At 36.5% G+C, this 14,826-nt stretch overlaps 1 protein-coding gene across 1 annotated transcript in view; it reads right to left on the reverse strand.

The window, feature by feature from the left end:
* Positions 1-376: 376 nt before the first annotated feature.
* The window catches only part of tgs1 (trimethylguanosine synthase 1), a 32,384-nt gene continuing 17,934 nt past the window's right edge, over positions 377-14,826 (reverse strand). The window contains exons 10-13 of the mRNA XM_052133300.1: positions 10,708-10,851; positions 3,612-3,830; positions 1,542-1,618; positions 377-650 (exon numbers count right to left, since the gene is read on the reverse strand). Coding sequence (XP_051989260.1) covers positions 546-650; positions 1,542-1,618; positions 3,612-3,830; positions 10,708-10,851 — 545 coding nt within the window. The 3' untranslated portion in view covers positions 377-545. The remainder of the gene's footprint in view (positions 651-1,541; positions 1,619-3,611; positions 3,831-10,707; positions 10,852-14,826) is intronic.

The following is a 14,826-nucleotide window of genomic DNA, read 5'->3' on the forward strand; positions in this document are numbered from 1 at the left end:
CACTTGATGTTATAGCCTACTAACAAGTATATTTAATCACATTCATAGATAATATTAGGTTATAGCCTACATCACGCTGAACGTTTATGAATGATTCAATCCTAATATTTGTATCCAAATGATTATGTGCAACAAACGTTCACAGATAGATGTAGATAGGCAGCTAGATAGAAAGAACAGTACATAGATAGAACAGTAGATAGATAGATCAGTAGATAGATAGATAGATAGATAGACAGACAGAGAGTCAGTCAACAGGGAAGTGATGCGTGAAGTTAATCAAAAGAGCAACGCACACACCAATGATTACATGAAGTTTAATAGGAAAATATCAATACTGGAAAAAAACAAACCGTAAAATACATCTTTAAAATAATCATGAAACTAGCAGCATCACAGTACACATAGGTCAGTAAAATTAATCTCATCAACAACAATTATAAAACAGTGAACAACAACGTACATATAACAAATGATTATACGTAAAATGTAAAAAAAAAAAAAAAATCAAATAAAAACAAAATAAGAATACGTTTGACCTTTTTTTACTTAATTAAATTGCCAAAGTATGCAGTAATTGTTTTCAGTTTGTTGTTCAGAAAGTTCTGCTCCACTTCCACCTTCCCACCTGGGCCAGCGAGAGACGCGATCTACACATAGTGAAAGACAGAAACAGGGAGGGGGACGAAAGGAAAGAGGAAGAAGAAGAAAACAAAGGAGTAAGAGCAGATGTGGTCTAGAATCAACATATCAACATTGTATCCACATATATATCTTCACATTTTTAGATTATTTTTTTTTAAATGTTGAATATACTGGTCTAATTCACACACAATATTCAACATTACAAGAAGTACACTTTTGGGCAGAAAAACTAATGGTGCATTTATTTTAAATATTAGTGAGTGTACATATAGTTAAAGTCAAACCCACTATACTCCGGAAAGCAGTGTGGTTTTAAAAGGTTCAACCACACTGCATCATCATACAGCAGACCTTTCAGAGAAATCATAAACCATATTACAGCTGCATTTGAAAGAAAAATCATACGAACAAAGCTAATGGAGTTAACAAACAGATGCTGTAAAAATGCAAATACATTTAAATGAAGTACAAATATTTAATTTTAAGCTTTAGACTTTGGCACCGGGTTTATAGAGGGCGTGCGGCCAGACAGGTACAATATGCTAAAATTACATAATAAGATTGAGATATTAAAAATATAATAACCATGGGTCTACCATAAAATTGCTAATAGCTGTGAACAAATGGACCAATCTGACATGGCGCCTCTAATTTCACAAATTCATAGCCATTAATACCACTAAACCATGGCCAGTTCCTGATACATTTTACTGCTATAACATGCAGGGTGCTTGTGAGTTCTATGTTTGAGCTCTGCACTTGTACACAATCTAAAGTTTGGGACACAAACAATTCTAAATTCTGCTTATCTGCAAATGTGAAGACCATTAAATCCACATACAATACCTGATAAAAAAATAAACAGTTGTGGAGAAATTATTTTTGCAACATGTTACCTGTTCCATATCAGCATTTCGAGGGAGAAAATAGACAATGTTGTCTGAAATCATTTTTGACAACCTGAAAATTTCAAATGTATAGATGGTTAAGGAAGTTAATAGAGTGAACAAGTATTGAGACCACATACATTAGAACAGTGGTTTTTGAATAGGGCTGGCTAAAAATATAGAAAAATATATAGAAAATATATTGTGATCTTCAAATAAATTCTTGAATGATCTCGAAATTGATTCTTAAATCACAAGATCGATATTTAACTCTGTGACAACCTGCAAGTAAATCACTTGCAAGTGTAAGCAAATCTCACACTATGACTAAAATGTCTATGATTAGCCACTGGCTAGTAAAGGTACATATTTCACTCATCAGTGATTGAGTAGTATAGTGGAGAAGTTATTAGCATAGAGGTCCTTTCTAGAGCCTGACCGATATGGGATTTTTGAGACGATACCGATTTTAGAGGCGGAAAATTCACAGATTACTGATATGGTGGCCGATATAGATAATTTTTGAGCTGGAATGAAAACAGACCTTTTCTATGTGAATTGTGCACCAATATGACTATGAAGGCTACTCAGAAGGCTACAAATACTCTGAAATGTAGTGAAAGTATAAAGTAATAGAAAATGCCAAGGTAATTCTCAAGTAAAGTAGAAGTACCTCTACCGTTTTCATGCTTATCAAAACATAAGCAATATTTCGCTGTAAATGTATAACAAAACAGTCATAAACAATAACTCATGGTTAGCTGCTGCCGAGTCAAGAGATAAACAGCGGGAGCAGTGTTGCACTATATACTGCTATGTATTTCACAAACTAGTTAACAACTTGCCGTGAAGACACCACTTAACTCTGCACTGTTTGCAGAACCACCGTCAGCTCAGCTCTGTAAACAATGGAGTCGGAACGCACTCTGCCAGAAAAATCGTTCGGCACTAGACCTTTCACTGCGTGTTGAGAGTAAACCTTTGGTTTACCTTGCTCTGCGTGTCAAAAGACGAGATCCACAGATCCATATTTAATTGAATAATGTCTCTTAATACCCTTTCTGTTTTTTACAGTCAATTGTTGATTATAAACAACAAAAAAGACATGTGCTAAAGAAATTAGGCACATCTTCTTTCATTATATGCGCTCACTGGCTAATGCCGCTAGTCTTAAAGAGACAGTACTGATTAAGCACGTGTTCTACATATCATATGTAAATACTTATAAATAGTACAAATTATGCAAGTAAACAATACAACTGTTTTAAAAAATTTTAACATAATATATGCCATTTCAAGACATTAATTGGTGGAATAGACTGAATCTGAAACTTTTTCAAATGTTACATTACAATGTCAGTTCCCTTACGAATACAGTTCACTCAACATTGCGTCATGCTGATAAATACAGGAAATTTATTTTCCGACGACCTAGTTGAAACCCTTCTACAATAACGGCGATTCTAAGATTAGCCACTGTTTAAGCCCCGACCTTTTAGGCGCAAAGATGTCCGGTATATAAGCGGGCGCGAAAACACCATTTCTCCGAATTTTCTGACTGAGGGACAAAGAGCACATCGCTCTCACCTAAAAAAAAAAACTCTACTCCAATGTCTTGTACCCTTTCAGGGAACCAAGGTAAAGTAAATCTGAAAATGTTCTGTCATGTTCTGACATTCTAGTAGTGCAGTGCTGCAAATATAGTTCATTTTTGTATGACAGATTGCTTACTATGTTCCTCATTTATAAGTCGCTTTGGAAAAAACTGTCTGCTAAAAGACAATATTAATGTTAATAATTTTGCATATTGCTGGGTCTGTTCAGTTCATCGTTTGAATTTCTGGACATTTTTGTTTACTTTTGAATGATAAACCATTTTGTTACTGTGCTGGTTCGCCACTTGATGCAAAACCCAGAACCACTGCTTTAGAAAGTATATAATTAATGACACAAAGTAAAAGGGGAGTGATGTTAAAAATGAGAACTCATCTCTTTTTGAACTTCCCATTCTAATGAAAAAGCTCATTTGGAAAGAGGCACCACCTAGAATAAAACAACAATATGGAAGACTGAAAGGATATCCATCAGGATTCATCATAGTTTTGATGTTGAAGACGTCGGCACTGAGGTACTCTGGTCCTCCCCATGGGGGACTGAGAAAGACGATGTCTCCCCGCAGGCGCGGAGCCAGCTGCATGAAGTCTCCGTGTAGGAACTCGATCCGGTCTGCCACTCCGTAGACCTCTGCATTATGCTGAGCCAGAGCCAGGCGTACTGCATCAATGTCAATAGCAATCACTGAATGAGAAGCAGACATTGAGATGTATAAATTATCTCAATGAAATACATCTTCAACAGAACTGACTGCAAGACAAAAACGGAAAGGCAGTGGGAGAAAACAGTTTTTTCACCCAAAATATATCTAGAATATGTCTAGTTCACCCAAAAATGTAAATGTTCTCATCATTTACTCCTCATGCCATCCCAGATGTGTACGACTTTCTTTTTTCTGCCGAACACAACGTTTTTTCGAAGAATATTTCTGCTCTGTAGGACCATCAATGCAATCGAATGGGTACCAAAATTTTAAAGCTCCAAAATGCACATAAATGCAGCATAAAAGTAATCCATATGACTCCAGTGGTTTAATCCATGTCTTCAGAAGAAATATGATCAATATTTAAGAAGTTTTTACCATAAATTCTCTTTCCTGCCCAGTAGGTGGCCAATGAACGAATAATGGAAATTGCCAAAAAGAAAAGAATAATGTAAAAGTGGAGACTGATGGTAAAAAATGTATTCGTTTATCATCCACCCTTATCATATTGCTTCTGAAGATATGGATTTAAACACTGGAGACCTATGGATTAATTTTATACTCTTTTTATGTCCTTTTGGTTCTTTAAAATGTTGGTACCCATTCACTTGCATTGGACCTACAGGGCTGAAATATTCTTCTAAAAATTCATACAGACATCTGGGATGGCATGAGGGTGACTAAATGATGTGAGAATTTTTGGGTATCCCTTTAACAAAAAAGTACCAAAAATTATCATAGCCTTCCCAAAAAGACCATAAGACAGTTGCAGCTCATACAGAACGCTGCTGCCAGGATTCTGAGCAGAACCAGAAAATATGAACATATCACACCAGTCCTCATGTTTTTACACTGGCTCCCAGTTACATTTAGGATTGATTTTAAAGTATTATTACTGGTATATAAATCACTCAATGGGCTAGGGCCTCAATATATTGCAGATATGCTCACTGAATATAAACCCAACAGATCACTCAGATCATTAATATCACATCAGCTAGAAATACCAAGGGTTCACTCTAAGCAAGGAGAGTCTGCTTTTAGCTATTATGCCAGCCGCAGCTGGAACCAGCTTCCAGAAGAGATCAGATGTGCTCCTACAGTAGTCACATTCAAATCCAGACTTAAAACACATCTGTTTAGCTGTGCATTTACTGAATGAGCACTGTGCCACTGTGTGTCCGACTGTTTGTACTGTATTTTATTTTATATTCTAAACTGTTTCAATTATTCTTATTTTTTTATTCTTATTTTAATCTCTTCTATGTAAAGCACTTTGAATTACCATTGTGTATGAAATGTGCTATATAAGTAAACTTGCCTTGCCTTGCCTTACCATGTTGTTTGGACATCGTACCATGGTAATATCATGGTATTCTCTGTGGTATCTTCAGGGTTCTCACACCTTCAGTCCAATGAATTTCCAAAACTTTCATGTTTTTAAAGGGGTCGCAAAATGATAATAAATGTTTTATTAAAGACAGTAAAGATTTTTTTTTTTGCATTAAAACAGTTTCTGGCCCTCTGTCTGAAATGCTTAGTTTCAGCCTTCCCTGAGGTCCACTGATAATGTTAGTAAAGTTTTTTTTATAAATTTTATTTACATAATTTAGTAATATATATGATCATTTTCCGCTATCTCTGGCCCTCTGTCTGAAATGCTCAGTTTCGGCCTAAGCGCCTTCATAAAACTTCAACTTGAATGCCCACTGTTCTGATTGGCTATCATCATGCAGCCCCTCAAATACAGCCATATTAAAAACTAATTCGTAAGAGAATGAACAAACTCATCAACATTATTAAACTAAAAGTCAGGGTTTACACATACTGCAAATACAACGCATTGCATCTGATTATATTAAACTGTTCATCTCAAACACAACTGTTAATACTCACACGTCTTCACCGGACGCGAGAGGCACGTCATGTCAAAAGCAATAGAATCATTAATTATAATCATGCTAATGATTATAATCATAATCATTCTGCCATGGAAGCATCCATTCTGGCACGTCACAGCAACAGTAAACGGGTGTCCCATTCCATTTTGAGCTGGCCTTACTACTGCCGTTGCCAACAACACAAAGAAACATTTGACAAAGTTCGTGTCAATGCATCTTGTGTTGACCAAAGCATGCGAGCGAAGCGGAGCTGTGTGACACTCCGCTCAATAACACGCTCCATGTGCGTGCGCTCCGCTCATGGCCCAAGCGGACGCTCCACTCAAGTACCTCTCACGCTCACTGGTAAAAAAAGCATCCGCTCAAATCCCGCTCCAACATGACATTTCTCTGTAGTATAATTGGTTCCAAACATGCACACAGGGAGTAGCTACAGTGGCCCAAGCAACTGCCCGTTTACCCACATGGGCTGAGTTGCCCCTCTGGGTGAAATATAGACTATAGGCCGACATTTATTAAATTATCAAATGATTAGTAATGTACACACCTGAAATTATGAGACTGTATTGTTGTGTTTTTATATACAAAATCTTGCTGTTTATTTTGGAGAGGTTTACAACAGCTGTTAGATTATTGGGACTACCAGAAATTCTTATCATTTGTAATCAGTCAAATATGTATTTGTTAGCAGATGTCATTGAACAAACTGATCTGCAAGATCATACATATTTATTGGTTTTGATGCAGGGTTTTGTGTGTGTGTGTGTGTGTGTGTGTTCGGCCGGGATTCAAGGAAAAATGCTTTGTCAATATACAGTATTATTAAAATTACATATTCAATTGAGGGTGCTCTAAAGGTCGCAACCCCGCAGAACCGGGCTTGCATCTAGCTGGCAGCTGCACTGACATGATGGCAAAACAACAAGATACATCGGCTACTTATCTATTAATTTATTATCGAATAGTAGTGTAGCCTACTAGCTCACCTTTTGCTGCACTACCATGTTCAAGTAGCACATCCTCGTGCTCTCTGGCAATGTGACACGTACGACTCCTAAATTAATATTTGCTAATTCTCACAGTCTCTCCACACTCCCTTTCGATTTCCTCGTTCTTAGCTTTGATTTATACTTTGCATTTATTGAGGTTATAAGGTTTGCAACTACACTAAAACAATGTTAGAGCTCCATTAAATCAGGCCTATTGCTTATTTCACAGATTCCCAAACTTGCATATCACGAAGCACATTCTGGGTTGAGCGAGCCAAGCAGAATCTTCAAAAAGGCGCTCTTCGCTCAGGTGGAATTATCACCACTCCGCTCACATGCTCTGGCGTAGACAACCTCAAGCCATTGTGTCGTGTCAACAGACGCGCCCGGTGTAGACAGCATGTTAGCACCATAAACAATCAAACAACCATGACATTTGAAATATTAATGAATGGAACTGTTTACTTACGTAAATCGGGTCCAATAGTGTTTTAACTGCCCATTATCCTTCAGTGACAATTCTTTGACAAAGCATGACTTGATTTCTGACTGCTTCACAAGACACACACATCCAGTTTCCAGCAACATCCTGCACTGAGGTACACATCACTATATTATGGCGAAATTCTCCCTGCCAGATTCTGACTCCCCTCTACATGATTGGCCCATATCCCTAAAGCCCACCCCTAACTGTCATTAGTCCCTACTGCTTAAGCCCATCCCTACACCTACCCTAAACATAAGGATATAGGGAGTCAAAATTCAGCACAACACCGGAAACAAATCAAAACATCAAAGTCATCCATCTAGTGTGTGTTAACATACACCAATAATTAAAAATCTCAGATGGATGAAAGAAAAATTTGTTGACCAGTTTAAGCAAAAAACAAGCGGCAGCAAATGACACTTCAGAGTTGAAACTAGACATTGCATCTTTTAAAAGTGTGCTAGAAACATGACAACAGTCAAAGACATCGGTGTATGGTATGCTTGTATACAAAAAATATTGAAAATATTCCAGCTGGGTTCTATTTGGCATTCAGAAGTAGTGAGTCCACAGTAGGCCTTTTGACCTTCTTGCCCTCTCTCCATTTACAAAGTGAGCACCAGTGGGTGTGATGATTTTAAAGTAGGTGTTGATGTTATTGCTGTAGAGTAGGATTTCAGCGGTATAACGGTTTCATGGTATACCACGGTTTGAAAATTGACGGTTATCATACCATGAACATTTGCTTATCTACGGTATTGAGAAAAAAATGCAACCGGACAGAGAATCTCACATGCGCGTGCGCATCTCCTTTATTCCTTGTCTGCCTGTCAGACTCATCAACTTGTGACACACACACACACAGAGAAAATGTCTGATAGAAGCAAGGTGAGGGGGTCTGACATGAGTGTGTGTGTGTGTGAGTTAAAGCAGTGTTTCTCAAGTGGTCTATTTGGACTGGGTCGCGGACAGAAGGGAAAGAGCAATGCCATGGTTCTCCCATTGAAGATATTTCGGCGGCCGCCCAAGTTGGGCTGGATCAGGCCCTCCACATGGTTTAATGTGGCCCGCGGCTCATTTATCGTTTTTATTTTTCAATGGATATTTCAGTTAACTTGCATTGGGACGTAATGCGTCTTCACATGCTCTGGGTTGCCAGATAAGAGACGAAACACCCCTAGTTTGAGATTTATACTTGCGCAATTTGGAAATATTCCACCTAATGTTATACTTATTTTGTGTAATCTGGCAACCATGACTCTATAAGCATGTAAACGGGTAAAGTTTGAGAACTTTTTTTTAATTTATTATTATTATTATTAAAACTGAATAATAAATTAACAGGGAAGTAGAGATGGCAAAATAAATTTATAATCTCCACCTTTATTCAGTTTTTTTAATGCCTGATAGAAAAGTATCTATCTTTGTAATGTATCAATTTTAGGCAATTGCAGAATAGTCCCATTAGTCACAGATACACTTCAGAAAATTGAGTACACAACTATTTCTGGGCTTAAAAGATACAGAAACCAAATCAATGCAGAACATTGTATCTCAAATGCAATACAATGTGGCCCCCTAAGCACTACTTTAAGCCTGATGTGGCCCCTTTACCAAAATAGTTAAAAATATTAATAATTACACACATCACCTTTACAAATTTGTTTCAGGCTTTTACATGAGTAAAAGAAACTGTTATATTTTGACAAAATGTTATAGTTTCATATGAAATAATCTAAAAAGGTAGAATCTATTAGACCTCATTTTATATCAACAATGGCAGTTGTAGTTAAAGTTTCAAGATGTGTTTCAGCTAGTATTTATTTTTCATAAATACATTAATTTATTATTATTATTATTATTACTATTATTTAAGACTAGCACACTGACCTAACCATGGTAATGAGGAGCCTTTCCTTCTGTGTAATGTGTAATATGTAATATTAGGTAACAAATGGGATAATAATGGGCTTATATAAGTAAATATCCTCTTCAATTTTTAAAAGGGGAGAGACAACTTCCTGTAGATTTTGTTGTTGATATCATCAACAAAAATAATGACACTTGACGCATGTCCTTGTACTGGAAAACCATGAACAAAACTATGCAACATAAAAGGAAATGCAACCCAGGATACATTAAATACAGGTTATGTTTAATCTATGGCAGGTCGACACTTGATTTCCAATGTAAAATCTGTCCTGAAGCAAAACCAGTTGAGAACCATTGAGTTAAAGGTACAGACAGGAACAGTATGTTAACTGTTAATAATTATAGGACATTACTTCAATAGCTCACACAGCTGATGTTATTTTTCATTTAGTAGTTAATTTAACATGCTATGCCAACATGTAAACTAACATGTTTTAGTTATATAACGTTATAGTTATATGACATTTTTATCATGTTTATAAATCTGTTAGCTTTCTTATTTTTCTATTTATTTATTTTCAAAAGGGAGACATTTTTACTCATATGTACCAAGAGCGGACGCCGCATCATTCTTAAAAGTGTAACACATGCTTCAATAAAATAAATGGTTTCAAGTTTCAATTATAATAAAGTGTTTGCTCAAAAATAAATAGATAAATAAAAGAACCCTTCTGTTTTCACTAATAATAGTAATTGTGGAATACCGTATACCGTGATATTTTCTGAGATGGTTATCATACCGTGAAAATCTCATACCGTTGCAACCCTACTGTAGAGGTAGTCATGAATTAACGAGTACCCTTTGTGACATCACTAATATACGGATGTAGAGAACGAGGCGTTTTGGCAGTTTTAAACACTTTTATTCCATTGGGGATTAAAGGGTTAGCCCCCTGGAGCCGTATGGATCACTTTTTTGATGGATGGATGCGCTTTTTTGGGCTTCAAAATCTAAGGTACCATTCACTCACATTATAAAGCTTAGAAGAGCCAGGATATTTTGTACTACAACTCCGATTGTGTTTGGCTAAAAGAAGAAAGTCACAACTACGATGGCATTTTTGGGTGAACTCAACTAACCCCCTAAGTTCTGAATTTACAGTATGTTTTTATAGTAGAAAGATCTCTTATATTTAAAAATATCAAGGAAAATATTATTCCTCATGACGTGACTCCTTTAAAGGATTTTTAAAAAACCCTTTTATAGAGATTGCACTTATAAGGTACTTTTTCTAGCCAATTAAGTATTTCAGGTTTGTGCAAAATATATATATATATTTTTTTTTACATGAAAGTATATTCACTACAGAGACTTTCCCATTACATAATGATTTTTATTAATTTACATGACTATTTCATACCATGGCATTACCATCTGAAATCACAACTGGATATTTTGCAAGGACTATGTGATAGATATAGTCCAAATCTCAGAATTATTTTTCTGTTGACAGAACAGTTCCTCAATACAAAGAAACTTAAACCTACATGTGGGTAATAACACTGCAGGATTGTGTTGGTCTTGCAACAGTTTTAAATGCAACTGTACCTCTTTTGCCAGTGAGGGCAAACTGAATGGCATTGCCGCCCACACCACAGAAGGCATCGATAATGAGCTCAGTGCTGAAGCTGTCCTGCACCCTCAGAGCGATGTGCTGTGCTATCTTCTCAGGAGTCACTGAGAACCAGCCCTCTGTGGGGAGAACAGACCAGATTTTCACATATAGTGCTACAAACAGTAAGAATGCAGGTAAAAAAAATTATAGTTAGAAGCATTCAAATTACAAGTCATTTTCCATTTTTCATTTAAAATGGAGGGAATTTAGATGAACAGAAATGATTCAAATTATGGTTCAAATACATTTTCAATGCAAATTTGGAAGTCATTTCACATATTCACCACTAAGAGTATACTGCTTTCATATTCGGTTTAAAGAGCTAAAGCTTGGCTCCCCTCTCTAGCTCACTCTAAATATATAGGGGCATCTATTGACAAAAGGATGATCTAGCCAATAACTATTACATTTTAAATATCAGAGATCTCCTATATTATGTGAAGCCAGAAAACTATACGTATGTGGAGCTGTACAAAAAAATACAAGATATGTTCAAGATAAGAAGACATTAAAGACTATTTAAAACAAGGCATTTGATTCTTCTCTCACACATGAACCATTTTAATGTGTATTTGTGGTAGCACTGTGTCTATTGCAGTGGGATATGTGTGCAAAAGTGAGTTGGCAGAGGCAGTCTGAGGGCTCTGAGAGAGTGGAGTTTAACAGACCATGTCCTCTGCTGATTCTGTGGAGACCAACAACATCTGCTTTTAGCCACTACAAACCCATCTCTGTTTTTCCGCCTCTCGTATTTTTCTCTCCACTGAGAACAGAACACCTGCTAAAGTAACAATCACTGGTCTGGAGCAGCCACTTTAAGCACTTCCTGTTTTCTGTAATGGTTCTGGACAGCAGGCAGCACCCAAAGATTAACAGTACAGGTGCCCCTGCATAATGAGAACTCACATTTATAAGCACACAAAACTTTGCATTTGCATAATGTGCTCAAAACTCGCTTGAGAAACCAATATCTTCAATACAGTATGTTTGGCAAATAAACTATTATATTATGCATTTTTCATTCAAATGAAAGATGATTAAAGGAATAGTTGCCCCTATTTGTTATAATTTACTCTTATGTCATTCCAAACCCATATGACATTCTATCATCCATGGAACACAAAAGATGATGTTTCTGCAGAATGTTTCCATTCAATGAAAGCATGAGCAGGGGCTGTCAAGCTTCAAAAAGGACAAAAAGCACCATGACTCGTGTGAAATAATCTCTTTTCTGAAGTCATGCCATTTGTTTTGTGTGAGGAAGATATTTACGTAACTATTCTCTGAAAACACCAAGGGCCCTATTTTAAGAGTGCTAGCGCCAAGCACAGCGCAATGCCAGAAGTCATAAACGCAGTCACTGGGCATGGCCAAACTGGTTTGGCGAAATTGATGCTAATCGTGTCAAGTGCAATTTAATTCAGAGGTTACTGCAAAGACTACGTCCTATTATATAGTCCTAATAATTCCTTTAAGCACCAGTGATATCAACAAAGACAGCACATTCATAAGAAGTTGGTAGTGTAAATGGACTGTTTTCAATGGTAAATGGTCTGCACTTAAATAGCGCCTTTTTAACCTTAGCGTTATTCAAATCGCTTTACATCTCATTCACCCATTCACACCAATGACAGCAGAGCTGCCATGTAAAGCACTAGCCGGTCATTGGGAGCAACTTGGGGTTCAGTGTCTTGCCCAAGGACACTTCAGCATGTGGTGTCGTGTGGGCCAGGAATCGAACCAACAACCCTGCGATTGGTGGCCAACCCGTTCTACCACATTATTATTTTGTCCTTGTTAAATAGGACACTCTCCTTTTATACACATGGAAAATGTGGTTCAGGATATTGATGTAGGCACCAATAAATTATATGGAATTTAAGAATTATTAATAATTTTCATCTGCTGACACACAAATCATGTCTAGTATTAACAGTGATTGATTGTATCAGAACACACTTCAGCCGGTCGATTTTGATTTAACCTTAAATTTATTGAAACTAAAACTTAAAACCAAAAATATTTCTAAATTGAAATTACACTTTAAATAAAAAATAAATAAAACTATATATATTCAAAATAACTAAGTGGTAAAAAAAAAAAAAAAAAAAGAAAATTTACTCGGTCCAACTTCAGCCACCAGCCCCTATTGCAGTGACTTAAAAATCACTACGACAACAGGTTGAAAAATACCTATACAAATTAATCATAAATACAATTTAGAATATAAACAAAATATTAATATAAAAATAAACCATGATAGTTTCACTTAAATCTCATATATTTTTGTTTCATAAAAAGGCTAATGTCAGGGACATAATTTTTCCACCATGTTTTCAATGTTTGGACATTTATTACCACCTGTCGGTGGAATCTGCAGGAACTGAATTTGCAATTTGCACTCAAAACAGACGTGGTATTGAAACGTCTTAGAACAATTACCTATTTCTCAGGAAAACAGCAAATTGACACTTTATTAACATACATACAGATAACAGATAGTGCAAACAATCCCATCCACGGTCACTTGCGATTTGCGCTGGAACAAAAATTGTGCTTCGAATTAGCACTCTCACGAAAATTGGATAAGACATAGCATGCTTATGAAAATAGAGTTCCAAGTCTCATTTGTGCTTCTGCATATTTAAAAATGCAGCACTGTGATTGCCCATGTGACACATGAGAACCAATAGAGTGCAACAATCTGGTGCTGGAAGTAAAAATCCCAGTGTCTTAAGTCGTAAAGCACAAACAGTCTTGTAAATTTGTTTTTGTCCATTTTTTACTTATTTGCTTCAAAGTGTGTAATGTTAAGAAAAACAAAGTTGCGCTCAAAGGCATTTGGAATCAATGATGTCAAACCTGATTTTTGGCAAATTCATTATATTCTGTACATGCCCAAGTGTGAAATAGATTTGAGACCTACAGCAGAGGTCAAGTAAATAATCACTTAAAGTTCGGTCTGTTCCTGAAACAAAGCAATCGTATGGTCTCAGAAGACTCATCATTTGTACGATCCATTTACATATGTAAATATGTATTATTTAGAGGTATCATCTTTATGAACAGATTTAAATACATTCAAAAACAAATTAAGCTAATAAAACAGGAGACACCTGTTTATAAATGAGGTATAAACTGGTTTCCGTAGGATAAAGAAGAGAAAAATTAAACCATCTTCAAACCCGCCTACAAAAAACTAGAATGTTTAAAGGAATCTGGAATCTCTCCAGCAGTGTTAATGCATGTCAGTGCCCTTTAGATGGGTCACATCATGATATCATCTCTCAAGAGTTACTCATTTCATTTAAAAGTCTGGCTCTGACCTGCGTAACATTAACGTCATGGTCGTGTTTGTTGTTTGCTTTCTCTATCCCGGTAGTAAAGAGAGACCGGTTTTCATCTCTGTAGCCCTGAGATAAACTCCTTCCCATGAAGCACTTAAATCCTCTGGCTCAGATCTCTAGGGTCTGGGTGTAGAGGATACATGATTCAGCCTATGCTGTCTCCCACACAATCCTTCTCTACCCCACTTTCTCTGTCTAATAAGGCAGTGCTGAAGGAAGAGAGGCTCTTACTATGGCTATGGGCTACTGCCTCTGTTGACATGAATAAGTGAAAAGATGGCTCTGATCTCAGTTTCAAACAGAATGCTAAATGCTTAGTGAAACAGTTATGATCTAAAAGTGAGAGACATAGAAAAACATATTAGTCATGGTACTTTGGAGGATTCAAAGAGAAATAGGCCGTCCATGAGGATAGTTTTTCTATTCCCAAATAACTGGACCTTTCATGGTACCAGAAGGAAAAAGCGTTTGATATTTGAAGCTGATGTCAAAATGCATCAGAGGTATTTAAATTTAGCCTTTCCCACGATCAGGCCCATTAAAAAGTAAATCCTGAAAAAACATACCAAGAGAGTGGCTGTTTCTAAAATATGTTTTATTGCTTGGTCCAAATCAAATTCCACCCTCCATCCCCTTCCTCTGCAGGACTCTTTTTGTATTGAATTATTTAGGTCAGAACCAAGGTATGTTTGCATCATCAACGCT

This window comes from Xyrauchen texanus, chromosome 9 (genome assembly GCF_025860055.1).
Source record: "Xyrauchen texanus isolate HMW12.3.18 chromosome 9, RBS_HiC_50CHRs, whole genome shotgun sequence".
Classification (NCBI taxonomy): domain Eukaryota; kingdom Metazoa; phylum Chordata; class Actinopteri; order Cypriniformes; family Catostomidae; genus Xyrauchen; species Xyrauchen texanus.